This window comes from Abramis brama (genome assembly GCF_963993115.1).
Source record: "Abramis brama genome assembly, chromosome: 17".
Taxonomy (NCBI): Eukaryota; Metazoa; Chordata; class Actinopteri; order Cypriniformes; family Leuciscidae; genus Abramis; species Abramis brama.
The window spans coordinates 8,573,818-8,601,110 of record NC_139979.1 but is presented as its reverse complement, the minus strand read 5'-3'; the positions used below and the strand labels follow the sequence as shown (position 1 = coordinate 8,601,110).

General features: G+C 38.1%; 1 protein-coding gene across 1 annotated transcript in view; it reads right to left on the bottom strand.

Annotated features, from left to right (window-relative positions):
* LOC311067782 (neural-cadherin) overlaps positions 1-27,293 on the bottom strand; it is a 117,029-nt gene that overhangs the window by 55,423 nt on the left and 34,313 nt on the right. The window contains exons 2-4 of the mRNA XM_084089857.1: positions 5,521-5,709; positions 2,550-2,775; positions 809-1,013 (exon numbers count right to left, since the gene is read on the bottom strand). Of these exons, the coding sequence (XP_083945983.1) occupies positions 809-1,013; positions 2,550-2,775; positions 5,521-5,709 (620 nt within the window). The remainder of the gene's footprint in view (positions 1-808; positions 1,014-2,549; positions 2,776-5,520; positions 5,710-27,293) is intronic.

The window sequence follows — 27,293 nt, the reverse complement described above, 5'->3', positions numbered from 1 at the left end:
ACATGCACCACCAAGTCTCATAAGTGGCCACAGCTGTGGCGTGTTTGATGGCCTCAGTGCCACACAATCTCTCATTACTGCTTTTCTGCTGATATGTGTATGTTTGTTCCTGTTTGTGCTTATGTGTACCTTTATGCACGTGTGTTATTGTGTTTATCAAAGCATATGTAACTTTCTCTTCTGAAAGAACCAGATGTGTCATGAAATTGTACAAGGCCTTGATGTGAATGACTGACAGCCACACATACAGAATCATAATGTCAAGCCTAAAGGCCCTTTCACACCAAGAACGATAACTATAAAGATAACTATATTAGCATACACACCAGCGGATGATATCATTCAGTTTATTCTAAGTGCGTGCTCGTCTGCCGCTTCGAGCTTGTTACAGCAGGATGGATTCTGATTGACTGTCAATGTTTTCAGCTGGATAAAATCAGTCTGAAAGTGATTCCAATGATATAGTTTCTCTGTGCCATTATCGTTATAGCTGTGTTGTGAACTCTGCTATTTAATGTTGAGAACAATTTTTAGAACTGTATCTTTATCGTTATCTTTATAGTTATCATCCTTGGTGTGAACAGGCCTTAAGACGTTTAATCTAATTAGGTGTGTTGTTAAATACAATTTATAAGTTGGAAAAAAAAAGCAACAAAAGAACTAGTTGTGTACTTCTGACCTAAATGTACATTTGGAGATACATTTTTTTGAAAAATGCTTTTAAATCTGAAGAAATTATAATTAGTTTAAGAGCAATAAATATCAAAGGAAAAACCATGTTTAGATAGCTAGGTAAAGGTGTGCTAACCTCTGCCATGTTGCTCAGTCCTGTATCTGGTTCAGAAGCTCTGACTTGCAGGTGATGGAGATGTTGTCCACTCTCATAGTCCACAGTACGTGTCAGGCTGAGCGCGCCACTCTCCTGGTTTATGCTGAACAGGTTGCCTGGGTTTACTAGAAGCATATAGGACAGACTCTTCCTTTGGAAAGAGATAGCCTGGACCACCGCCACCCTACAGACACATACAGGAAACAGATTTAGTGTACAGGCCAGCATTTAATTCATGTACATGTACTATGAATTGTGAGGAATTTCTCCTCTGAGAAGATAGAATTTCCAACTCTGTTCCAAACACATTGTGAGCTACCAAGCAAGACAGTATTTATTTTTATAATGATATATTTATGTATTTTATCAAAATACAAAAAAGTACTACATATTACTATATTACAATTTATAATAATGTTACATAAATATATAAATTACATTTTTTATATTTTAATATATTTTAAAATGTAATTTATTTCTGTGATAGTAAAGCTGAATTTTCTGCAGCCATTACTCCAGTCTTCAGTGTCACATGATCCTTCAGAGATAATATGCTGATTTGGTGCTCAAGAAACATTTCTTATTATTTCATTTCTTATTATTATGTTACAAAAAGTTGCTAAATATTTTTAAATAAACCATGATATTTCTTGGATTATTTGATGTATAGAAAATTTTAAAGAACATCATTTATTTGAGACAGAAATCTTTTGTAACATTATAAATGTCATTACCGTCACTTTTGGTCAATTTAATGCATCCTTACTGAATAAAAGATAAAAAAACATAAAAAATGTGAAACTATCAACATGAAACTATTGGATTTAATTCAAGTTGCATGTGCTTCACATGAGAAGTTCTTTTTGTGTGACACACAGAGATGTTGCCTTGATGTAAAACATTCCCTATTTTTAAGAAATAGCCGTTTAAGTTCAAATGCTCCCTGAAGCCCCATTCACATTTTAGCCTGCACAATGTTCATTTTAAGCAGCAAGAAAACATACAAATTATTTTCAAAAGCTATGGCCATTTGCCAGTATGGCACCAAAAAAAAATTGCCCATTAGCGGCCAAAATATATATAATAAAATATATAATAATATATAATAAAAACACTGTCTGTGTGAACGGGGCTTTAGAATGCAGCTGCTTTTGTAGGCAGCAGACGGCAAGGCAACTCACAAGATTTTGGAAAATGGGAAATAATGCAAGTCTGAGATATGGTGATACATTTTATTGGCTCTCTTCCCATGTCATCTCCCCTCCACACTCTTTAATACGTCTCTCTTTTCCTCTCTTTTTAATATGTTTCTCTTTCCACGATTAGTTGTCCTCTCCTCCTCCACACAGATCATTATGCTCTGGTCTGTGCCAGTGCCCGAAGGGGGAAATTCAGACACTGCTCTTCATGTTTATCCAGAAGTTTCTTTTAATAAATATTTGAATTTGAACACGCTTTCAAATTCAGAGCCTGGGGACAAAATGATGCATCTGTGTTCCTCCTCTCCGCCACAACCCCTCCATTCACTCTGTCCCCCCTCTCTCAACCTCCGCTATCCCTCCAGGCGAATTGTTTCATGCAACAGATGACACATAAAGCTTCAGAGTTGGTCACGTTCACACAATCCTTCTCTTACCCTCTAATGAGCAGCAAATTTTGAATCTTCTTACTTGCAGATGCACACAAACACACCCACTAACACATAATTTCCTGTACTCACGCTTGGCCCACCCCAGTGCTCTCTGGGATGTAGATGGTGTAGGTGGTGTTGGTGAACTGAGGGGGCCGGAAGCCGGCCAGTATGAACACAGAGGCGAGCGGGCCCCTCCTGCCCTGCGGGTCCACGGCCTGGACGGTCAGTGTGTACTCCTTACTGGGGGTCAGAGGTCGCCCTGTGGTCTTCACTCCTCCTGTTGTTCGGTCCACTTCAAATGAATCTTCCCCACCTGTCACAACAAAACACACCCATTTAATGGGTCTATTTAAATATCTATTTAAATAAAATAAAATAAAACACAATTGTAAGTTAAGTCTAAGGGCAAAATATTTTAATAATATACTATACAGTATAAAAAAAAAAAAAAAAAAATATTAGATGAAAAAAACTTAAACATAAAAAGCTAAGAAACTACTAAAGTACTAAAATTACTAAAAATAATAATAATAATAATAATAATAAATATTATTATCATTATAAAATAAAAGGTAATTCAAAATATTAATATATACTATAGTAGTAAATAAATCATAATAAAATAACACTGATTGTGGTCAACAGAAAATATATTTTAGATATATTTTATATATATTAATTTAATTTACCAGTATATTAAGTATATTACGACATATAGGCCTATTATCGGGACATGAAAATGTATTGCATAGTAGGAACAACCTGCCTAATTTTAAAATCATGACTTGTGAGCATGTAGAAAAAAATCTGCATAAATCGCCTAAAAAACTGTGATATGGCACTTGTTTATAATCACATATTAAAAAGAGCAACTCTTGTAAAGTTCAGCTCAAAGTGCAAGAGGATTACAAAGTCATAAAAGCCTTGAAGTCTTTTTACACACATTAGGAGTAAGGGACCCTTCTGCCAGCTGTGGTTCAGTGCATCTGTGTGTGTATGTGTGTGAGGAGCATTATGCTCCCCTCTGTTCCTCCTTCAGGACAATAGCAAGACAAGAGCTCATTTTAACCGCTGTCCCCTTGAGCGTGTCATTATTTGGGATTGGAGGAAGAGGAAGTGGATGAAGAACACAGCTGCTGAGGCGGAGCAGATCTCCCAGCTGTTCCCGCTCTGCCTTGCCCTTCTTGCAGCTGCTTGAAGACTCATCTGCAAAGGTTCTGATTCAGAATCATGCTTGATTCTGTCTTTACAAGCTCTCTTCGAATAATGATGATGAGAAACGTATGATCTATACCCATTATCTCCACTTTGCATCTTATTCAGGCTAATAACTGCCCACTTAGACAGGAACAGGATAGTTTCTTGTTTTACGTTTTAAGTCAAATTGATGTAACAATTGACTATTCAGGTATACACAATTACATGCTACTAAACAAAAGGAAACATTTTTTTATCTACCTGACATCAATGATTTTATTGTTATTTTTGCATACAAACTGTTCAAAGGTTTGGGCTTGGTCAGATTTTTTAATGTTTCTGAAAGTCTTTTATGCTCACCAAGGCTGCATTTATTTGATTGAAAATAGAATATATTTTAATAGAAAATATTCAATATTGAAAATATATAAATATAAAAAAATTGATTTATTCTTTTGATAGCAAAGTTGAATTTTCAGCAGCCATTAATAATCCAATCTTCAATGTCACACGATCCTTCAGAAATCTAAAGAAACTAACCTCAAACTTTTGAACAATAGTGTCTGCATTTATTGCATAATGAAATATGATCAGTGTGCTGTAACTATTTTAGCTGCCTTTACACTACTATATGAATATAGTCAAGGCTAAAGGATATTGTAAGGCACAACATACAGTAAAATGCCTGCAACCCTTTATCTGTGAAAATATTCATAAAATAACACACCCTTGATTTTGTTAAGGACACAATTTTTCATTAAAATGTTATTAAGCAAACTTATTGTGAAACATAACATGGCTGAAATGCTGTAATGACCCATCAGCATCCAAGACCCGAACTGTCCGTTTTATATTTTCCATCTATTTTCTATTTCTATTGTCTATAATCTATGTTTACCTGAAACATTAAGACCATTTTTCTTGCAAGTAAATCTTTCTGTAAGTCCAAATTGTAAATTGCCTACTTGATAATGAATGACATTCAACTAAAAGACTGATCAAAAACTTGGAGAAAGAGCGCTATAGGCAACGACACCTAAAGCCAGATTTTATAAACATCTGAGTGTAATATCACCAGAGACAGAATATTTATAGCAGAGTATAAATCCTTATGGACCAGAGAAGTAATTTTGTAATGTCACAACATATCAGATGATGAATGACTAGCCATTGTGAGAGGTTATGATTTTCTGAAGATGTCCTAGAGGTACAATAAAACCAGTACAACACACCTGTCCTAACACACACACACACACACACACACATAGATCAGAATGCACACATATATGTTTAAAGAACATTTGGTCAATTTGCTTTTGATTAATTACTGTAGATTGAATTCCACAGTGTGTCAAATTCATTTAACCTTTGTTGGTCTCTGTGCACTAAATAAAATCATGTACATTAAACAGGAACGAATAACTATGGAAACGGCATGGATTACATTAGTGACTTAGTGCTTTATGCTATTTCGATTACAGCAGTAACCAACTGGCTAATGAAAAAGGCATGTCATTGCCATTGTTTCAAAATAAAAGCGTATCTATGGTGTTTCATTATGATTTCATGGCAACTCCATCCCATGAAAAGAAAATTTAACAAAAAACTTTAAACAACCTGTCAGTACATTCCTAAGTCTGTGAATTTCTCTCGCAAACCTAAGCTGAGTGTGTTAGCTAAACCATTTGAGTTTCAAGCATAAACAATGCATGGGGTTAAAATTATTGATCATGTAATGCATGTCTGCATGTGAGACATCAATCTAATTCCCTTTCTATCTAAAGTGGGGCAGCGTTATTACTGGCAGCATGATTGTATTGACAGTTTTCCGATGATTAAAGCGTCTGCCCATCCAACCCACCATCAACCAATAGGAAGTGAGCTGTTCCCACTGAGCCATCGCCAGTTCGGGCCACAAGCTTGTAGACCACAGAGCCAGCACCAGTGTCAGGGCCCACAGCTGCCAGGTAGGGATAGGGGAACATGGCCCACTGCAGATCTGACAGGTTGAAGAGGGTCAGAGTCAGCCGGCACAGGTACCATTCATCCCCTAGAGAGAGAGAGAGAGAGAGAGAAAAAGACAAACATGTTTTGAATTATTAAATAAATGCATCACATACTAAAAACTCCTATATAGCTCTTTTGCACATTCTTTTGCATATATGGTATATATACCATTGATTCACTATATATGCTGTTTTCATAGCATTCAGTTGGCAGAACTTGGCACGTTTGTTTGAAGGACAGCATTGAGCAGGATGTGGAATTGTGTATTTTGTCAATAAAATAAATAAATAAATTTGATCCAACTAATCGATTATCAAATAATTGTTAGTTGCAGCCCTAGATATTGTAGAAGTCTGCAATTTATTGTACGGATTTTTTGGGTTTTTTTGATAAAATCTTTTATCAAGATGATAAATCAAACTCTTAAATAAAATAAATAAAAATATTTAAATTATTTGAAAATAATAATAATAATTTGGGGTGTAACGATACATTGTTATATCGAGATATAAAAATACGACGATATGTATCGTTGATGTAAACGATATGATTCGCGATATAAAGTTAATTTAGTTCAATATTGCAGGTGATGGAGATGTTTAGTCCAATATCAAAAATCTTAATTGTAAAAATAATAAATTGAGTGGTCTAATCCAAGAGACACAATGGCTTTATATGATGAACAGATTTGCAATGACGCATATACTGTACTAAACATGGATGTATCAAATGCTTGCGTGACGTGCGAAGACAACATGAGAGTGAGTAAATGCATCATTTTAATTTTTGGATGAACTAACCATTTACAGTTTGGGAAAAGTCATTTTGACATGCGATCCACTTATTGCGATTAGAACTGTGATTTATTGCATTGATCATCTGAAGCACATATGCGCTGCTAGAATGGCATTATTGTGGTTGTAGATCTTTGACGAAAACAGGTACAAAACGAAAACAGGCACAAAGCACCGCATATATTCAACTGAGATGAGCAAGAACATGAGCAACCGATCCATCCAACCATAGGCCCTAATGAGAGAAATTCAAGGTCTGTCATCTTCCCTCTCATGATACTCTTCTTGTTTTATCACTTTCATTGTTTTATTTTTGGAGGATGCTCATAACGCTGTTCATAATCTCTGTAATCTCAGCAAAAAATCCAAAACACATCTACCAGGCCAGAGTGTTGTGTTTACAGCCCCTGAAAGCACATCTTCTAATCTCAATACTAGCGAAAAGAGCAGGAGGGATAGAGAAAGCCTTCAGCCACCCTGAGTTCAGTGACGCCTCTCGGCTTCAGACTCATTCAGCCCGAGGACGCTCGGCTAAAAGAGAGAAATGACATTTCTGTAGAACACGTCATCTCTGACTTCGCCTGTATGTCCTGAGGAAGATTGCTGTCAGAGACACGATCCGCTCCCTCAGACGGCCTCGGAAGATCAGACAGAGAAAGAAAAGACTTAACAGAACAGAAATATCTTTTTTGGGGTGTTTTTGTGTTCTCTTCTCTCTGTTGTTTGCTAGTTTCCAGACTTGCACCGTGTTGTTTTTGGCATTTCACGCAAAAGTGAGACAACAGTGAGAATAAGAAGAAACTTCACTTCTAAGGATCTTGTCAAGAGGGAACAGACTACCGTTACCCTCACTTCCTGTCTTTTCATAGCCACGCTTTGGAGTATGTCATAAGAGAGTGATCGAGGGAGATGCAAGGAAAAGACGAAAGACACAACGAGAGCAAAAGAGATACAAGGGTCGGGGGTTTGGGTGTCTTGCCACTATGTTTCCCTTGTCTCTTGTGTTGTCAGGATGTGAGGCGATTGTGGAGACCTTGTGCAAACGGATGGACTGGAGGTCACGTTGAACAGACAGTCAAATAGATAAAACCACATCAATGCCAGCAGAGCAAAAACACAAACCAACAAAACCCCACAGATCACTGCACATGTTAAAGTCAACAAAAAGTGACATTCTCTATGCAAATACATGTAAATCCTGTTAATGTTGCTGCTGGTGTAATCAAATTCTGTGTCTGTCGTGTCTGTCTGCCGCTGTGATTCACTGACGTTTGAGGATAATACAGATAAATTATCAGTGGTCTACATGACTGAACCTAGCAAGATGTATGCTAAATACATTCATAAACAGAAACAGAATCATAATGTCTTACTGAATATTTTATTATGTTTTTATATTCCGGAAACTTTCGAAAGCTGACATAAACTCATGGGCATCAATCACTTTACTGAATACTTGCTGGCTAACGCAGTGTCTAAACTGAACGCGGCAGTTGTCGTGTCGCGTCGCAACAGCCTGCAGTTGTCTACACTAGACGAGACAAAGCGACCATTGCAAATCCATTTGTTCTTTGTATCAGAAGTAGCGTGAGTGCTTGAAGTACGTCAGAAACAGAATGGGGCATCAGTTTACAGTTGGGAATTCGCGCCGCATCCAGTATTTCTAATTATAATGGATCAATTCCTGCTTGTCGCATCACGTTGCACTGCACATGGTGTAAGAATAAAATAATTATTACCTTACGATCCATCTGTTTTCAAATGCACATCATTTAAATATCCCAACATTGATGTCTGTGCACAATACACAGCGGTATTTATGAGAAGCAGAGGTCCAGGGAGTGCAAGCATTTCCTGGAAAACCCACACTACCGAAAGTTTTGAATGCGTCATAGCTTCCCAAGAAGAGGGTGAAACTGGCGGCCTGAGTGGCTTCAACATGCTGTCTGTCAGAAATGATAACGTACACATAACGCACGCAAATATAAATTTGTTCTTCACTCGCTTAAATTGAATCAGAATGATCAGGGAACTGAGTGAAATACACTGCATGTTAAAGAGAATAAACACCAATCCAATTGAAAAACTTCACCAGGTTAGTCAACATCGCTCAACATAATTGGTTTTGACGGACATTTTTTATGCACGAACTAAGCATTCTGATTTTGACATTCTTGATTTGAAAAAATTTCTATTCTTGACTGATTTTTTTCATAATTTTAGCAATAGATGAACTGTTAAATGAGTGAGCCTGAGATGAGTCCCTGTAGTCGTCCAATTTGACTCCCATATGCTGATGTATATAGGCTATATATTATTAACTTGACAGGTGATTTTTACAAAATGTACTTTGATCACTATCTTCTAAGTGGTTTAAAAGGTTATGGCAATAATCAAAGTTTGATAAAATGTTGTTTAATTTTCAAATAAAAGTTACATTTGTTACATTTAATTAACATTTAATTACCCCTTAGCAGATAGCAGATATATATGTGTGTGTGTGTGTGTGTGTGTGTGTGTGTGTGTGTGTGTGTGTGTGTGTGTGAGATAAATGTTGTATGTAATGTAAAATGAGAAGACACTGTTTGTGTACATTAGAGGCTCTACATCTTTAAGTCTTTAAAGATCCACATTCTCCACGTAGACACAGACCTTAGAAGCGACCCTTCCTACCTCACACTGTGCTCTGTGTGCAGCCCAACACTGCAGTGGCCTAAAGGTCCAACAGATGTGGATCAAAACCCAGCGGCCAACACCCACACCTGAGAGGCTAATGGGCCACAGGCTTAATCAACAAAACCTCCAGCAGAGAGAGGGCAGTCCAAGGGACACCCGAGGAACTCTGGCCAGGCTTTCAACAGAGGGATCTCTACTCTCTAACTCCTCCAAAACAGCTGTCACAGTATCACCACATCCTGAAGAAAGATAAACACCCCTTGGACAGGGAGAATGAGAGAGGGATGAAAGTGAAGGGTAAAAAAAAAAAGCCTTTTAACTAGGATGGAAATAACGAGGCCAAATGGTAACGAAAGGAGGAGTTTTTTTTATTTTTTTTATTTCATGACTGGGCATTTTGCTCTTTGTTTCAAAATAACACTATGGAATCCAAACTGGGATCTCTTTCTCGCTCTGTGCATGAAACACAATGAAACAATTGCTTGATCGTTTCGGCATCGCAGTTTGCTAGTTTAGATAACGTGAGAAACAATTCTGAGGAGAAAGCGCAAAGGCCTTTGTGCATTTGTTTACGGCTCACTAATCCAAGCTAAGCCTGGATGGCGGTGAAGCAAAGCATTGGATATAATATGCTCCATGTATAAATAGCTGGTGAATTTCATCTAAGTCCACCCAAAGCTCTGTACTAATTTGAATATCAATACAGAAGATGTCACGGATTGTTGTGTTAAAAAAAAGAAAAAAGAAAAAAGAAATGGTGCGTGCAGTGTTTGTGTTGTGTTTTCGGCCTAATTTGGTGTACGGTAATTTGACGACAGTATGTAACATAAGCTGATGCTGAAAATTAGATACCATTCAAAAAGACTTAAAATGGTCATCAGCTGCATTGAACATGTGCCACTTTTCTTTTTTTAGCATGTTTGTCTGCATCTAAAAAAGCAACTCAAAGGCACTAGATTATCAGAAGAATGCAATATATTGCCTTTGAGTGGATACGGACTGCTGAATCAATGTTGATTTACCATGAGCGCAAGACACAAACGACAGAGGAAAATTGCATTGCTTTGAGTTTGCTCTTCCATAATTAATAACAGATCAAATTTATGCTTCATTTATGTATCTGCTTTTAGTCTCAAATCTTTGGATAATAAAGCTCAGATAATTTGGTTTTGGAAGAATTTGGAAGAATGACAAAAAAAATTCTGGAGAAGCAGAAGCAAAAGAAATTATGAAAAAACACCATCAAATTATTATATAATATTATCAAATTATCTGAAGACTGGAATTAAAGTAATATATTAAATATTAATTTGAATTAATGAAAAAAGTAGTGGCGCATGAATTAAATGATTGAATGAGTTGTTCCTTTGAATCAGTTGATTCAGTCAGCAAAACCTGTTTGAATGATTCATTCACAAAATGGACTGATCCAGTTCTTGAGTTCTTTTTTGACGTATCTGATTGAAATGTAGGTCGGGACTTGATTTTGTCCATGAGAAATTGATTCGTTGTGGATAATGTTGCTCATGTGAAATACTGTCTAGCCCTCGCACTGAAAGACATGTAATCAGAGAAGAGAACAGATGTTGGATAAACAACAAGAATTGGCCATTTTGATTTCATGGTGACTTTAAAATTTGTGCCATTGTTGGTCTGTTTGGGAAGGACTACATCAGGACCAAACCAAAGAATCCGAGAAGGCAGAAAACACCTCTCAGAAACAACCTAAAACAGATGATCTGGAATTACACCCACACACAGGATAGGGAAAGACTTGTAGGTGTCTTGGTGAATGACAGTGTAGGCCAAGTTGTCATGGTGACTGAGATGGTGCAGGTGTCCCCCTGAGTCAAGTCTCCATTTTACAGGGTTAAGTCTTTGTGACTTCCAAACAGCATGCCGGTGAGCTCGCATAATTGCCTTGCCCTTGCTGGCCTGGCAGAAGCAGTTTTTGCGTTACGATCTAAAAAGAGAGTTCTTTTCATGCTCAATTAAACAGTCAACGATGTATATCTCATTGTTGTTCTGATGACATGCTTTTTCAGGGATGTAATTAAGTTTTCAAATCAGGGCCTTTGTCTTCCTCTCTCTCTTTCTCTCTTTCTTCCTGTCACCCTCACTCATGAACCCCACACTGAAATTCCTCCGACTCAGAGTGAGAGAAATGCAAAAATAAAACAGATTTTTTAAAACTGAGTTCATATTGAGATTGCTGACTTTGGTACCTTGGAAAACATGAAGTTCAAACTTAGGTTTGGGAGGTTCCAAACGTAAGTTCATTCACTCCAGTCAATCATCAATTTGAGCATGTATAAACAGCAGTTATTGAGCCATCTCAGCGACAATTCTTCCAGCATCCCTCCACCTCCATATCTCCTCCTCTATTCCATTATTTCTCTTTCTATGCAATGTTAGGAGGATCGAGCCTCCTTTGAGGACAGCAAGCCAAGTTCGTTTACTATTAACTAATAAGACTTGATGGTCAGGCGAACTCGTGTACTGAGCACAATTGGAGATGATGAGATCTCTTCTAAGACTCAAAGGCTGCGTTTACACTTGGCGTGCGATCACGTGATCCGATCAAGCAGATCGGATCATAAGCCAATCAGGACACGGTGCGTTTACACCTGTCCACAAGTGGCTTCTGTATCTGGATAACAGATCAGATCTCGCATTCCCGAAAAAAAAAGAAAAAAAGAATGGCTCCGGAGCAAAGTCGACCTGAAGTGGTGGGTTTTATTTTAAAAACAGTTTTCATTTGGGGGATGAAGAGGCTGCAATTACTAATAATGTGGATAGATGCCGCAATGGAAACGGTACAGAGAAACGTATGGGTCCGAGAACGTTGCCCGCTGTGGTGGGAAAAATGTGCGTTCTTTACAGAAAATGAATGGCTCTGCAACTTTCGGGTGCTAAGGCAAACATTTCAGTATATTTGCGATGTACTTCGCACTCGACTGTATCGCAAAACCACACAGCTACATTAGCTGTTTACGCTTGTCTTTTCAATGTGTATGTGGACAACATCTGGATTAAGGTCGCATGTCAATGCCAAGTGTAAACGCAGCCAAAGAGAAACATGATATTAGTGAGGACATTTGATCAGTGAAAAAACTCTAAGAAGCACATAAATGTCTCATTTGATCTAATCTCTAAGTTGTCTAAAACTCTTGAGATATTAAAGAGGCCTCATTCAAGATGAGTAAGAGAGTGCTATCTCACACTGAGCAGGGTGAAAGGACTCTAAGCTTGATGAACCAAACACCAAAATGCGCGAACACACACACACAAAGGGAAAGAGAGCATGGTCGTTAGTGTAGGTGTGTAAGTGTGCATACTAATCTGTAGGCAGTAATAGAGGGCAGTGTGTGACAGATAGGGCCTCATTATTGAAGTACTGTGTGTGTGTTTGTAGACTGTGGGGGCTGTTCTGACCCAGCCAAAGCGCGAAAGCACAGCGCATCCTAATTAATGATCTCGCATTGTGGCCCACTTTTATTCATATCATCACCCTGATACTGTTCATAAATGCACATCACTGTATAACACACCTTCATTGATAAGAAACCATAAATTTGTTCATTTTACACTACTGTTCAAAAGTTTGGGGTCAGTTTTCTGATTAATTGGTTTAACAAAGCAGAATTGAAATCTTTCCAAGCACCCTCTTGGGTACATATCTGTTTGGGAGTCACTGACTTATAATGTCAAAAGCATAGTAATACAAGTAATATTTTATCCACTTCTCTCTGAAACATGTTTTACAGGGACAAATCTACCACAAAGCAACTTTTAACATTCTGCTTCTCTCCTCCGCTCTCATTTAGACACAGTTGTTGAAAAAGAAACACAATTCAGACACACGCTTCCACACATCATACACATTCACAAAGTTTCCTGCAGGTTAATTAAGCCCATTTTTCACCGCTGATGAGAGCATGTAGAGAGAGAGATGAGGGGAGGAACTAAACACATATAATTATGTTTCCTCTGTTCTGTTGATTTCAAACCGACATCTGTGTGGGATGTTCTTACACACACACACACACACACACACACACACACACACACACACACACACACACAGTCCTTGTCTCTCACTGACGAATGCAACTGTTCTATTCTCTTCTATGTTATATCAAAGCTTGGGCATGTTATATATTTCATACACTGTCATCTGAAATACAAGCAATACTACACCAGGGGGGAAAAGGAAAACAGACTTTCAAATAAAAGAGAGAGCGCAGTGGAACTCTTACACAGAGGAGAGAAACCACTCATATAAATGCAACAACACGACTAAGAGATAGATCCTCCATCTTAGTGATGTGTTTTCTCTTTCTCTCTCGCTACCCTTTTTTCCACTTGCTGTTTATTTCCTTTTCATTTCAGCGACTGAGATCTGATTGAAAGCCCCGAGGCTGTTTGTGGACACACATTCTCACTCCACAGTGAAATACAGCAGGAGTCGCCATTCAGGACAGCACAACGCTGATCTAAACCACAAATACATTCACAAACACACATGCGCTCCCCTAAACTGGTCACTCACAAACCGTTCCTTCTTTCAATGGCAACTGAAACTATATCCTAAAAATAAAGTCAAGTCACCTTTATTTATATAGCGCTTTATACAATACAGGTGGTATCAAAGCAGCTTTACATGGATAAACAGAAAAATAATGATGCCAAAAAGCGGTAAAGCAGTTCTAAAAAGAAAATAGTGTCATTGTTTAGCTGAGGTCAGTTCAGCGTTGATTCAGTTCCGTTCAATAACTGTGTAAAGATCATCAAATATGAAATGAACTCATTCAGCTATGAAGCAGTGCAGTAGAAAACAGTGATGTCATTGTCCAGCTCAGTTCCGTTCTCATTCATTAGTGTCAGTACAGTCAAATCAATAATATTACTGAATATGATGTGCCCCCAACTAAATGAGCCAGTGGAACCCAAACTCATTCGGTAACACAAATGGAGGGAAAAAAGCCTTTAGAAAACAGGCTCAGTCGGGGTGCCAGTTTTCCTCTGGCCAAACGAACGAAAATGGTGTGGTTATGATTCCAGGCTGCATCACAAGTCAGATTTTGGATTAGTATCATTAAGAGAATGTCATCCAGTTCCTTCAGCTTGAAGATTGAGAAATCATTCAGCAATGAAACATTTTTATTCATTTTCTCTGTATCAAGGTTCTTCAGTTGGTTAAATGGCTCATTGGAGACAAATGGTTGACCGACTAAACTACACGCAGGTGGAGACCTAACTGAGCTGGTAGACACTTGATCTTAGTCAAGGACCCTGACTGAAAAACTAGATCATACAAAATCACTGCCCATACGGAAATGTAATATATGTAAATATATGTCCCTAGATCCCGAGTAGTGTTGTCTATATATATATATTTCCATATGGGTGTAGTTATAGTTGGGGTTTGACATGTTGGCAGGTTTGTTGCTGGTGTAGCTGTGCCCATTACCGTAATCAGCCAACTAAACTATGTGTCCATATCAGACCAGCTTGGACCAGCTACCATAAGCACAGCTTTCAAAAAACAGACCCGGTTTTCCAACAGAGGGTCAAAGTGAAGTAATGTCTAATTTCATAATCTTGTTCTGTCGATGAATAAGTGTGTCAGTAAATCAGCTGGGATTAAGACACTGTCTGACCACAGAGAAAGGGAAATAAAGAGAGATATATAGTAAAAGGCTTAGAAACATGGAAGGCAAGCACCTTTCTCTGACCACTCGTGGGCGAATCAAAGGCCAGTCAGCACAACACAGAAACTCAATTAGAGGCTCTGCATGTGTGTGCAACGGTTACGGCTGCTGAGTCCTAAGGTGAGATAATGATGACCACGATCAGCACCAGCACACACCTCTGAAAGGAAGCCTGCCAGTGGGCACACACTCACTCTCTCACTCTCCTGGAGCTGTTATATCAAAGGACGTCTCATTACCTCTGATGTGCTCCAACTCAGACCTGGAGTCATTAAAGGGCGCTCGCACACACTCTGTGGTAAGTCTGGGCAGTGTAAAACCAAAAAGAGGAGGTGGCTCTTGTTGCGCCAACTGATCAGAACAGTCAAGTCTGCACTGTCCAACCTTCACTGCACTGTCTGATATGTTCTTATGTGACACCTGCCATTCCATTTCCATTCGTTTCACTGTAGGTTAAAATAGTAGTCCTCAATTGTTTTTGGTGATGCCCTCCTTTGAAAAAAGAAAACATTAGTGCTCATCACATCTTAAAAACATTGAATAATTGAAAAAAATAATAATCATTTTTTACAATATATCATTTTGGTAACACTTTAGTTTAGGGTCCAATTCTCACTATTAACTAGTTGCTTATTAGCATGCATATTACTAGGATATTAGTACCTATAAAGCACATATTAATGTCTTATTCTGCATGACCATATTTTACATCCCTTAATCCTACCCAATTCCTAAACTTAACAACTACCTTACAAACTATTAATAAGCAGTAATTATGAGTTTAAAAATTAAAAGGGTTATAACTGCATTAAAAAAAAATGTTTGGGATTTCATGTTTATATGACAAAATATAAATAGGCTAATGTTCATCAAGGCTGCATTTATTTGATCAAAAGTACAGTAAAACAAAGGAACAGAAAAACACTTATTGCAATTTAAAGGGGAACTTGGCAACTATTTCAACTTAATAAATCCGTTTAGAAATCATTTGGATGGTTAAATAACCTGTTCTGGTGAGAATGGTGACTTTCCCCGCACCCCCCAGCGTTCTCCGGCGGAAAACCAACCTTGCTACATGGGGACTAACGTCCCGGTAAGTTGGAAATAGGAAGTCTCGTGAGAAGCGAGAACGAGCGAGAAACACAAACTGCTTTACGGCAATTCAACATAAACACACACGCCATATGATACTGTGTATGATGTATTACTCACCTCGGTAGACATAGCTCCACGTGATAAAGTTGGCCGGCTCCCATAATAACAAATGCACATGAGCAGCGGTAGAAAGGGGGAGGAGGGTGCCGCAAGTGAGATTTTTTTACTACAGTGTTGTGAAATATACGGCCCACAGCTGTAGGGGGAGCTCGCTGAGAAAACGCGACAACAAAATGGAAAATCAGTGAAGAAATGGCTAGAGTTGCCATGTTCCCCTTTAAAATAACCATTTCCTATTTTAATACATTTTATAATGTAATTTAGTCCTGTGATGACAAATCACTCCAGTCTTTAGTGTCACAAGATCCTTCAAAAATAATTTTAACATTTTGATTTGGTGCTTAAGAAATATTTCTTATTATCAATTTAGCAAAAAAATTGTGCTGCTTAATATTTTTCTGGAAACCGTGAAACATTTTTTTCTGGGTTCTTTGATGAATAGAAAGTTCAAAAGAACAGCATTCATTTGGAAATATGAATATATATATATATTTTTTAAAAACTATAAAAACTGCCTGTTCTTCAAGTTTTCACTGTTTTGTTATACTTTGTGTCATTAGGCTTACATTGCTCAATTATTTTCAGTGAATTTGCTGTGTTGCCAAAATACACAAAAACATTTAATTATTAAAAAAATTGTATACCATGGTATACAATACATTAAAAATATATAAACAAGCAGTGACACTGCTTTAGGGGGTTCACCCCACACTGGCTTACACCCCACAAAACCACTGGGTTAAAGCGCTAACGCAAGGGCATCTGTTTACCACAACGCACCATCAATATGTGATCAAAGGCCTGTGCCCTCCAACGAGAGACTGTTTTCGTCTCAGGTTGTTCACACACATCATCTCACACATCAATGTGTTTTATTTCCCACATGGCATAGATGTGCTCTGCAGAACTCGGCTGGATCTATGAGATACCTGATCCTGGATCCATCTTTCCACTCTCCCCTTTACTACGAGGAATTAAATCGATCGCTTGGGTTGTGAGGAATGGACAAACCCCAAGCAGCGTCTTTCCCTTTGATGCTGCCGCTGAAACTTCGGTTTCATTTCGCCTCTGCAGAAACTCAATTACTTTGGTGGAGTCTGACAGGCTTTACTGAAGAGAGGACCATGGGAAACATTTTCAAATTGATGTCAGGAGAACTGCAGGCACCCTTCCACAGTTGAGATCTGCTTGGTCTCTCCCACTCAATTAATCTGAAGTGACTTTACAGACTACGGCCTGCAAGTCCTCTGCTCCATTTGCTTTTTCTGCCCCTTCATCAGAATGGGCCGCACTGTGTTCAGTGGTGACCATGTGGGAAAAGTCATATTAAATGAGTCAATCTGTTCATTACAAAAGCTGACTCTATCCTGTCACTAATGGGGTTTAGCAAGACACATCTCTTTCCATATGTTCTCAAAGCAAGCAAGATTCCTCTGACAAGATATCCTATTGGAAAGAAAACTCTTAATAAGATCTTGTTAACATCTCAATTGTTTCTCTTAGACAGTGAGAAGATTAAATAAAGAGCAAATTGAGACTTCTGCTTTTCAGATATTTCTTTAAAAGAAGAAAAGACTCTAGCAATCTGACATTTCGCATGTAGAGGTTCAATAATGTCTCAAACTGTGCTCAGATTTGCCCAGACACCAAAAGTCTGCAATCAAAAGTCTGAGATCTCAATTGAACTCAAATATTTCACATTAAATGATTTCATGGTCAAATAATCCATACTAATCCATTCTAATTGTCAAGGAAACATCTGAGACAAAGTTGACTGAAACTAACAGTTTTAGAAGTAACAGAGACCATAAGATCTCCTGAGTTGTGAAAGAGCGAGGTCTGAGCAGTAAACAGTACCTATCGGATATATATATGTGTGTGTGTGTGTGTGTGTGTGTTTACAGTGTATTTAATCAAAAAGCACCACACTAGCAATAAGAAATGTGACTCAGTAAGCTCCATGTGCGATAGTGAAATAGTCTCATCGGATGCTTTTAAATGCTCCAGTGGGTACGACAGTCAGTACCTACAGCTTATTCAGACAAATAAATCTGTCTGTTCTTCAGGGAGTTTAATTTCTTCGTAATGTAAGACAGGTGTGATGGAAGGAAAGGCTCAGTCCATGTGGAGTACTTAATTGTGAATGGCAAAGATAAAATGAGCGGAAAAACGAGGGAAAAAAAAGATGTTCTCGTCGAGCTTAATATTCTAAACTGCATGTAATAATACAGCTGTTTTTAAGCCCTATAAACCACCTCAAAGAAAGACATAAGAAAAATGGAGACAGAGAGTGTGTAGACTCAAGAAGTTAGCATATAGTACTTCCCATTTTCCACATTACACCCTCAGGACACACTCAATAATTCACCAGTCCTCACATTTACAATAACGGGTCCCTGAATAAGACTATTTTCAATGTGGTTTTCATCATCAAGCAAATGTCTCAGATCCACATTTCATAAGCTCTGTGGAAATCGACCAATCTAAAACATGGAAACTGTCAGTTAAATAATGAATATCTGAGAACTTTTGTTCAGCATTAAAAAATAAAGCCCTAAAAAATTGATGCGAGGGCTCATATCATATTTATGATTTATGGCAGGAAATTTCTTTAAAAAAGCCACAATCAGAGGTTCTGTGCTGCAGCGTGTGTGTGGTTTCATTACGCCAATATCACGAAGCTTGAAGAAGAAAGGGAAGCTTTTGTACAGGATGGGAACTGGATCTTCTCAGGCTTGGACTAAATGGACAATGAGGAACTCTCTGAACATCCCGTGGATTATGGTCTTTATTGCTCAACTACTGACACATTTCTAAATGCAACAACTGGATATGCATAAATATTAAAATACTGGCTGATACCAATAAGTTATTTACACTTTTCATTTTATGTTCAATAACCGATAAATGTAAGATATTACAATTTTATCTAAATAAAAAATTAAACACTAAAATAAATGGTTTAAAGTGACTTTAGCCATCAAAAATGATAATGTACAGTGTTAAAAATGGATATTCATTTTGAAATTTGCTTAGGATTACATTTAATACTGTTATTAAATTAGTGTTTTTTAAGATGAACTTTAAGTGAGCAAGAAATTTATTTTGAATAAAAAATTCAATATAATTTTTTATGTATTGAATTTAAAAAAACAATATTAATGATGGATAAAAAAACCCTCTAATATCGGCCGATAATAATTAATATGGTACTGATATATTATGCATCCTTGGCAACCACATGGAAAGCATCTGTAGTTAGAAGCGGTTGCATTTACATTACTTGTGTAGAGAATGCAAGTCTTCAAAGTAACGTCTCTGTCTGTCTCTCCATCTGTCCGTTAACCTCTCACTATATTTGTGAGCAAACATTCATTAAACTTCCAGCAGGGCTGTCGACCATTAGGCTCGGTCTCAGGATAAAGCTTGTTAACGGCTCCACGTTCTGCTGTGTTAAACACAGGCCACGCACAAAGCATTCTGCGCAAGCACATGCAAATGCATGTTAAGTCATGCAAATGAGGAGCATAATTGCTGTTCTTTGTTTGAAATGTGCATTTCAGGGCTCAACGTTTCCACAGAAAACAACAGAAGAGAGAGAGAGAGAGACTGAATAAGAGAGTGAGAAAGAGATTTGCTCTTCATTATTCATTAGCGAATCATATGTCTGGCTAGATTTATGATGCTGCAACATGAGAACAAACAAAGTGGATCCTTTCGTCACTCATGCACAGCGCACTACAAAAAAAAAAAAAAATGATGGAAAACATGTAAAGTGCAGGATTTGTGCCAAAACATCATTCCAATTTAACGATAGCAATTATACACACAGATAATGACCCAAAACCCTCAGAAACCCAAGGAGGGCTTGTATGCTCTTAAGAAAGCTCATTTCCTCAAGGCTGAATGTGCTTGTATTTGTCTTTAACCCCTGTTGAGGCTACACTCTCTCTTTTGAATGGAGAAGTGCCATGCTGGAATGAGTCAGCGTACGTTGGTCTGGTTGAGCTTAGTGGCAAATCTTAACAAAACTTCCAGCCATTCATTCAGCCCCCGGAGTCCCCACAGGGAAATCGCGGAGCTCCACCGCCAACATTCCCATGTCCCATTCAGGTGAAATACTCCCCTCTGTGTCTAGATTTTCCACTCAAGTGATTCTGTGAAGAAGTGGCACACCGAGCTGGATGGGACCTTGGCACACCCGCTGGGATAGTCTACAAAAAGCAGACGCACACATGGGCACATGAATGCCAATGTTTTCAAACACTGGAAGATGAAGAGAAAGCAGATCTGCTCGCATTTGGAAGAGATGAAAGGTACCTACAGCTGCGCCGCAAATTAGGTTCGGGGTTGCCCCTTCTGACTGTCTGATGGAGGATTTGCCCATGTACCAAAACAAACACATGTAACCCAACCAGTGCTGTTATTGTTAATTAAAACTATTAAAATTATTTTCGATAATTAGGAAGCTAAAATAAAATAAAATATGAATATTAGATGAAAAACTTGTACTTCAATTTTTTTTACAAAAACTAGAAGTGTTGCCTTGGCAGCTAACTGAAATTTTAAATACTAAAATGACTAACCTAAAACTGAAATAAAAATGATAATTTCGATATTTGAAATAAAGCTGAAACAAATTAAGATAAAATATAAATATAAGATGAAAAACTTAAACATTACATTTCTAGTTTTTGTTTAAGTTTAAAAATAGAGTTAAAGTACTAAACTTCTAAATAAAAATAAATTAGCTATACAGAAATATTAAAATTGACAAAAGCGCATAAGAATACAAAAATTAAAAATAAAACTGAAAATATAAAAAAAATTGAATTCAAAATATTAATAAACATTGATAATACTAAAATTAGACAGTGCCCCCCCACCCCCACCCCCCCCCCCCCCCACCCCCCCCCCCCACCCCCACCTTAACTAAACACACACAATGCGGCTCAATCTGCATCCCTGAAGAGCAAAGACATGGCTCGGTGATCAAAGCAGAAGATTTGTCTTTTTGTTTGCATAAATGGCTACCAAAATCGGCTAAATAAAGAACGCTAAGCCGGCCGTGGATTTAGGAAGGTTTGCGATTTCAAAAAGCGGACAACTTGCGAAGAGAAGCCAAACAATGACTGCGAGAATCGATAAATCTGGCCTAATCTCACTGAGCAGCCACAATGGCTTCCTTTCCTACTGGAGAACAGAATCATGGGAAAGTCGTCCAAGTCTACCTCAAATTTCTGAGTTGGTTTTTATTCTCTCTCCCTTGTTTCATTCTTTTATAAGTGCATGAAGTGTGACTTCAAGACTTCAAGGCCTGTGGAGACCGAGGATTAGATTCTGGTGTTGAGTTCTCACACTGGGATCTGAGGTATGATTAAGGAAGCCTCCATCTCTGCCCCCGTCACCTCTTCTCTGTTCCCTATGAATCCCTTTCTTCTCTCTCTCTCTCTCTCTCCCATGGTCCTTTCAGCACTCACTACTTTTTTACATTCCTCACACTTTGGCTCCGAGATATCTGACAAAGACTGCAGAGGTTTATGAAATTTAAGTCGTTGTGAGGCTCTAATCGAAAGCCTGAGTCTCCCTCCGCTTGTTTAAAGGATCTCACTGCTGGAAGGCAGCTAGATAAGAAGCAACCACTCAAACCAGCTCTCAATCGGATTTCCAGTGATAAAGTTGTTTACTTCACTCCTCTGCTCTTTTCTCCTCTCACGCTCTGACTGAAGCTGTCTAGCTTCTGAGATGCTACGGGGAAACAGAGGCAGACGAAGTTTCGCTTAAAACAAAGACTTCATAAAGTTGTCCACAGGCTAGACGTCTGAAATGATAGATGGTGCAGAAAAGTTTCTCTCGAGAGGACAGTTTGATACTGGAGGTCCTCGTGTGGATGTGTAGAAGAGAAGGGGAGGAAAGGAAAGATGTACCAGCGTTGGTCTCACACGTTTTCATCAGCTCTCCCTCATTTTCAAACCTGTCCATTTCTACTCAGTGACAAGACCAAAAAGACAACATGATATCAAATTTGACTCTATTTACTGGACTATCCTTATAAACATCTTTGTTTGTCTTTTCTGATGTAACTAAGCCTGTCATTTCACACTTAGTATTCTGTTTTAACATGAAGTATGAAACATAACAGAAGTTTAATGCATTACAAATGCAGTTTCTGATCAGTAAAATGATTTTTCGCATTTTGTCTGTTTATTTTTAAGCACCTAACTACATAAAATATGCCAATACACACTCTGACTAACGTAAGTTGTAATTAAACCTTTGTATTATATGCAATGTTCCAACACCTAGAGTAATTTGCAGTGTGTCGGTTACATAAACGTGGGTGATGAGCCAAATTACAGTGTGTAATCTAACCAGAACCTGCTGCCATGTCGTGAGCTCTATCTCATCCAGCTCATAAGCTCATGACTGTGACTCAGCGTGCGCACATACACACACTTTCATGCACACATACACACAAAAAACAGCACAGAATACAATGTCAGGTCTTGAAATGAAACATGATCATCCTCAACTCTGGGCACTTTTGGTCCTCTCTTTAATATAATATAATATAATATAATATAATATAATATAATATAATATAATATAATATAATATAATATAATATAATATAATATAATATAATTAAAATGCACTTTTCAAGCTAACAAATTTGTCCAACATCAAAAGTGGACATAGTACAGGAGAATACTGTCATTTTTGTCGAAAGTCATGGACATTTTCATCATATCTAAAATATTGTGTTTGATAGTGGAAAAAAAGATGATGAGGATGATGATGGAAATTACATTTTGAACATTTTTGTAATAAGGTAGGGCTAATTTCATTCTAGTATTTTATGTGTCCTATACACGCAATTAAATAATATGTTGAATGTTTTGTATAATATAATAAAAGTTTGTGTATATCTAAGATCAATTAAATGCAATTAGCCTTAGCAAGACAAAAGTTGGCCATTTTATTCCAAAAAGTTTAAAATCTAAACAATGTGCATCTGAAAAGTATGGCCTGGTAAAAACTTTCCAAGACAGTTGCAATGTGACCTTCAAATAAACTAAGAAGAAAAAAAGAATTCTATAAGCTTAAATAAAAATCAATCCATGGGACATAAAAGTGCCCGGAGTTGAAGAAACACCCATTTAAAAAATATTTATGAATCTTTCCAGAAGCAAGGATAGAGCGTTTTGCTATGCACTATTTGAGCAGGACATCAATGAGAGGAAGTAGATGAAGAAAGAGAGGAAGAGACTGAGGAAGTGATGTGTTTGTGTCAATAATGAGAAGCAGAGAGACAGCAATTATGCTAATGAAGCTTCCTCCTGGAACTGACCACTTGCTGCATTAACGACAACATTACTAATGGGCAGCATTAATAAGATTCTATCCTACTGGGATCCAGGGTAAATATCTCAATCCCTGTGTGAATGGACATAAATAGGGACAAAGTCACACATTCGTGTGGAGCTCAATGAATCATGTAGAGGAGTGCTATAGCTCCACAGCATCTTTTTTTTAAAGTCCGTGTGCTTGCAGGCAAGTCGCCTTGAATAATGTCTCTACCTATAGTCAACCATATACCCATTTGTCTATATTTGAATCTCATTCCCTCTTCTCTTTTCCTCAAGGCACTGTTGTACAGTCCATTCAATGGTTACAATTAAAACTTATGCTTTCCAGAATGTATTCTCATAAACATTTGTAAAAATACTTTCTTTTTTTTCACTGACCTAATGGTCTGCTTCCAAGTACACTATAATACCAGATGTTGAGCGAACATCGATCTCTCATGGCCTTGTCTTCATTCACATCAAATCAAATGGTGTCTACTCTGAAAAAGGTCTATTATCTCAAATATTGATGTCTAAATGTGCTTGATTAAATGAATCTACTAACGTATTCAACAGAAGCTGACGGCTTTCAAAAGCATTCTAGTAACAATGAGGAAATAAAAAAAGAGAAAAGGATGGGAGAGAGAAACAGAGACTAATGCTCTAGAAGAGGTCTCCAGGTCCCTGCAATGAGACCATTAAAAGCTCTCTAAAGTTTTATAATTTGTCCTATTAATATTAAACACCTCCATCAAGGACGTAAGAAACTTAACAAAAAGCAACGTGAAGATTAAATGAACCTTCCCTCACAACCTCTAAATTATCCTTGCAAAACTTCACCATAAAATCCCTTTAAATTTAGGCCTGCCAATTGATTAAAAAATATAAATCAAATAATTTCATGATGTTTTTATTCAAATTAAATCACAATTAATTAAATATAATACCAGGGAATGAATGAATGAATGAATGAATGAATGAATGAATGAATGAATGACAAGACGTGTTAAACACCTGCACTACATCCTCCTGCAAAGAGAATATATTTGCATAAAAAATACATACATAGACATCCTTGCAAAATCCTCATTAAAAGCATGTGAATATTAACATATGTCTGGTTCTCCTTCATGGCTAAATTGTTTGCTCACAAAAAAATTCAAAAGCTAATAGCAAATTGAACTGCTCAGTATTGCACACCTGCTCTATTCCTCCAGAATGGTGAATATATTTGCCTATCGTTTTAAGAATAAATGTATTAGGCCTTTAACTTTTGCCAGAAAAAACTTGCAGACGGCACACTTCATTTAACATGTATTAAAGGGGGGAGAGAGAGCAGCGTGTTATTTATCTTCATTCTACAGAGAGCGGGATTAGTCAGGATTGATGTGCGTTTGCCTTCGGGAGCACTGGCAGCACAACAAGCTTTGAATAATAGCAAAAACCAGCAGGAAGAGCGAGTGATTCACCAGCGAGTGGAGACCATGTGCTGAGGAGGGAGGGGGGGATGTTTCTTTACGGAGCGGGATGCATCAAACTAAGGGGGAAGCTTCCACTTCAGCCCAGGGTCTGGGCCTGGGCCTGAGGAGGATTTCAGAAGGAGCCACTGGGCTTGCATCAGCCTCTTCGCCCCACGGACCAGCTCTGAAGAGCTAATTCTCCTCGACTCTGTCTCTTCCTTGCTCTGCTTATTTGTCACACAGTATGGTGATTGGCAAGTGTGCTCTGCACCCCATCTGCTTTTGTTTCCTTTCATTAAACACACTCATCCTGCTTTTGCAGAGGCTAGTGGATTCAATAATGAATACGCCAAGTGTTTCTCTAGCATGATTGCAGGAGGGATCAATAGCGCTTCAGACATATAAAGTGGAGGGAAATTACAACCTTCTATCCAGTCCCAAGTAACATCACCAATCAAGCTCCACAAACCTCACCATTTCCATCAAGGATATTTACCTGATTATGCTATGCTAACACGTATCATCATACTTTTAATCTGCCACTGTCAAACTCTAGTGCTAACTTCTTCTAAGTTCTCCAAAGCCATCTCACTCACTTTTTACACATTACACGCAACCACTTTGTAAATACCTTCTTTAAAAATATATACTACCATTCAAAAGTTTGGGGTCTGAAAGATTTTTTAAACAAAACTTTAAAAAATTATACATGTTCATATATATATAAAATCCCTGACATGAAAGGCAGGTTTAGCATGCTAAAAAACGTTCTATATCATTTTGCTGGCTTACCACAATCCTGTAATAGACCTCTCTGATGACTACAATTGCTTTTGTTTCCTCTAATGCAGCTATCTGTCTCATTCTATGTTCTACCAATTAAAGCAGAGGCCCTTTGATCCGGCCATTACCGTGTGAAACAATTAGTCAGCACCTAGAAACAATTCAGGTGAGGATTGATCTGCCAGGCACAGCTACAATGTAGAAACAAGGTCTTTAATTCTTTTAATTAAACCGAGGGCAAAACCTTTTTGGTGTTCTCATTATCGATATTGTGAAGAGTGCTGGTACTGGAACAGGGCTAAGTGAGGTTGACTCTAAACACCATCAGCATATTCCCTCACTGACACTGAGGTTATATACAGGTAATGACCCGGAGGAGACACCAGAAATTAACCAAGGAGGAGAGATAGAGCTGGAGACAGGATACATCTTACAACTCACTCACTGATAGCAGCATGCCCTGCTACCAAGCATGAGTGCCTCCTGAAAAACAAACAAGCTTAGCGGATTCAGCTGATAATGAGCTTAAATATCCTGTTAAACCATCTTTTTATCAGTATAATGCGTAAAGTTTTAGACACTTTCATGCTTCTTTTGGCAGGTCACCTCACAGCTGACCTACCTGCAACATTAACACAACATGATTAGGTAGCTGTGCCAATCTAGTTAAGAGTTTAAGCTGGTCCATAAGCATTATTTGTCAGCATGGACATAACCTTGACAACCAACAGAGGTCAATGCAAATACTTTAAACCATGCTAAACCCCTGGTTATTCGCAATTTTCAGTATCAAACTAATGAAAGTTTTTCATTTTCAATGAGAGTTTGAAGCAGCATGAGGGATTGAAGCAGCAAACAGGATGCAAAACTGCAATTTGGATTTGAATGTATGGAAGCAGAATTAAAATTGAACAAAATTCAGGGACGGACGGATGGACAGATATAGAAATCTTTGAATTGCAATTCAGTAACTTCCTCTTCCTGTTGATATAATTCAAATTCCAATTCAGAATCCAGTGAAATCCAGTCATTTCAATAGAAATCCAGGTGATCGCAAAAGATTTCCACACACAGATTTCACAAAGGCTTCAAGCCTGTCACACGAATTTGCTGCATTGACCAACAGAAAGTTTTCTGGTTTGAAAAAGGTGACTTTTTCTTGGTTTGAAGGTGACTTCTGTGTGGGCTGTGCTTAACACATCTCTACACTACTGACAATGGACCTTTTTTGTTCATAAAATTTTGCTAACGTGACCACACCTTTACAGTAATACACTGCAACTGCAAACACCCTCGATGTCACAAATTTTGACATGACTGCATTGGGATCCAACTGTGGGATTCCCATGGTACCACAATCATCCCCTCGTCTTGTCTTCAGCCTCACAGGGCATCAAGGGGCAGCAATGGACACAGAGGATTGTCATGGTGCATTAGCATTCGTCTACTGGCCTCCTGGCCTGGATTCGCCCCACTTCAGGAAGGTGAGGAGCTTTTATGCTGCTCCTGTCAGTCAGTGGAGCCTCTCTGTCCTGTTCAGCCACAGCAGATCTCTCATCTCCTAGTCATGGATATTAACCTCCAGCTTCACGCCTGTTTCTCACCCTAAAGAGTGAGTGACGTCCTGGGGCCAGAG